The sequence below is a fragment of the Lipotes vexillifer genome, unplaced genomic scaffold (genome assembly GCF_000442215.2).
Source record: "Lipotes vexillifer unplaced genomic scaffold, Lipotes_vexillifer_v1.1 scaffold204, whole genome shotgun sequence".
NCBI classification, from domain to species: domain Eukaryota; kingdom Metazoa; phylum Chordata; class Mammalia; order Artiodactyla; family Lipotidae; genus Lipotes; species Lipotes vexillifer.
In genome coordinates this window covers 190,581-191,512 of record NW_006777418.1, presented here as the reverse complement: position 1 = coordinate 191,512, position 932 = coordinate 190,581, and the positions used below count along the sequence as shown (strand labels likewise).

Sequence of the window (932 nt, the reverse complement as noted above, 5' to 3'; positions counted from 1 at the left end):
GTTCCCGCCCTACGGGCTGGGCTCGGCCGCCGCCGCTGCTGCCGCCGCCGCCGCTGCGTCCACGTCGGGCTTCAAGCACCCGTTCGCCATCGAAAACATCATAGGCCGGGACTACAAGGGCGTGCTGCAGGCCGGCGGGCTGCCCTTGGCGTCCGTCATGCACCACCTGGGTTATCCCGTGCCGGGCCAGCTCGGCAACGTCGTCAGCTCCGTGTGGCCGCACGTCGGCGTCATGGATTCAGTGGCCGCGGCCGCGGCCGCCGCGGGGGTCCCCATGGCCCCGGAGTATGGGGCCTTCGGTGTGCCTGTCAAGGCCCTGTGCCACTCGGCAAGCCAGAGCCTGCCTGCGGTGCCCGTGCCCATCAAGCCGACTCCTGCGCTGCCACCGGTGGCCGCGCTGCCCGCAGCGCTCGCTGTCCCCGCGGTCGCACAGCAGCTGCCGGCACCGTCCACCGTGTGCCCGGCGGCCGCCGCCTCACCCGCCGTCTCTCTGATGGAGCCCACCGCCCCGAGTGCGGCCGAGAGCAAAGGCGGCTCTCTGCATTCGGTGCTGGTGCATTCTTAGGGTACCCAGCGGGCTGGGAGAGACGAACGCATGGAGACTCGCCTGGCCCTGGACCGCCGGAGAGGGCGAGGGCGCCCTGACCAGGTCGGGTAGAGCTGGCGAGCCCCAGCCTTTGCGGGAGAGGAAGGTATTTAAACAAACCTGAAAGTGGATTCTCCAGTGGTCTGAATAAATATAACACTTCTGGTGTCTGTGTTTATACTATGTTGTACAATCAGAATAATGAAAGCCAATTTTCAGGTAAGAGTTTCTATTGTAATTAAAATTATAAATCCATAAGTTATGGGGGGAGGGAACGAACGAGTTTGGGGAAGCCTCATTCGCTGGCATATTGGAATTGGATCTCTATTCTTACTCCCGGGAGCAG

The 932-nt window shown here is 63.1% G+C and overlaps 1 protein-coding gene across 1 annotated transcript in view; it reads left to right on the top strand.

Moving 5' to 3' along the window:
- Positions 1-565, top strand: part of FOXB2 (forkhead box B2) — a 1,364-nt gene extending 799 nt beyond the window's left edge. Inside the window, exon 2 of the mRNA XM_007450993.1 lies at positions 2-565. Coding sequence (XP_007451055.1) covers positions 2-565 — 564 coding nt within the window. The remainder of the gene's footprint in view (position 1) is intronic.
- Positions 566-932: the final 367 nt, after the last annotated feature.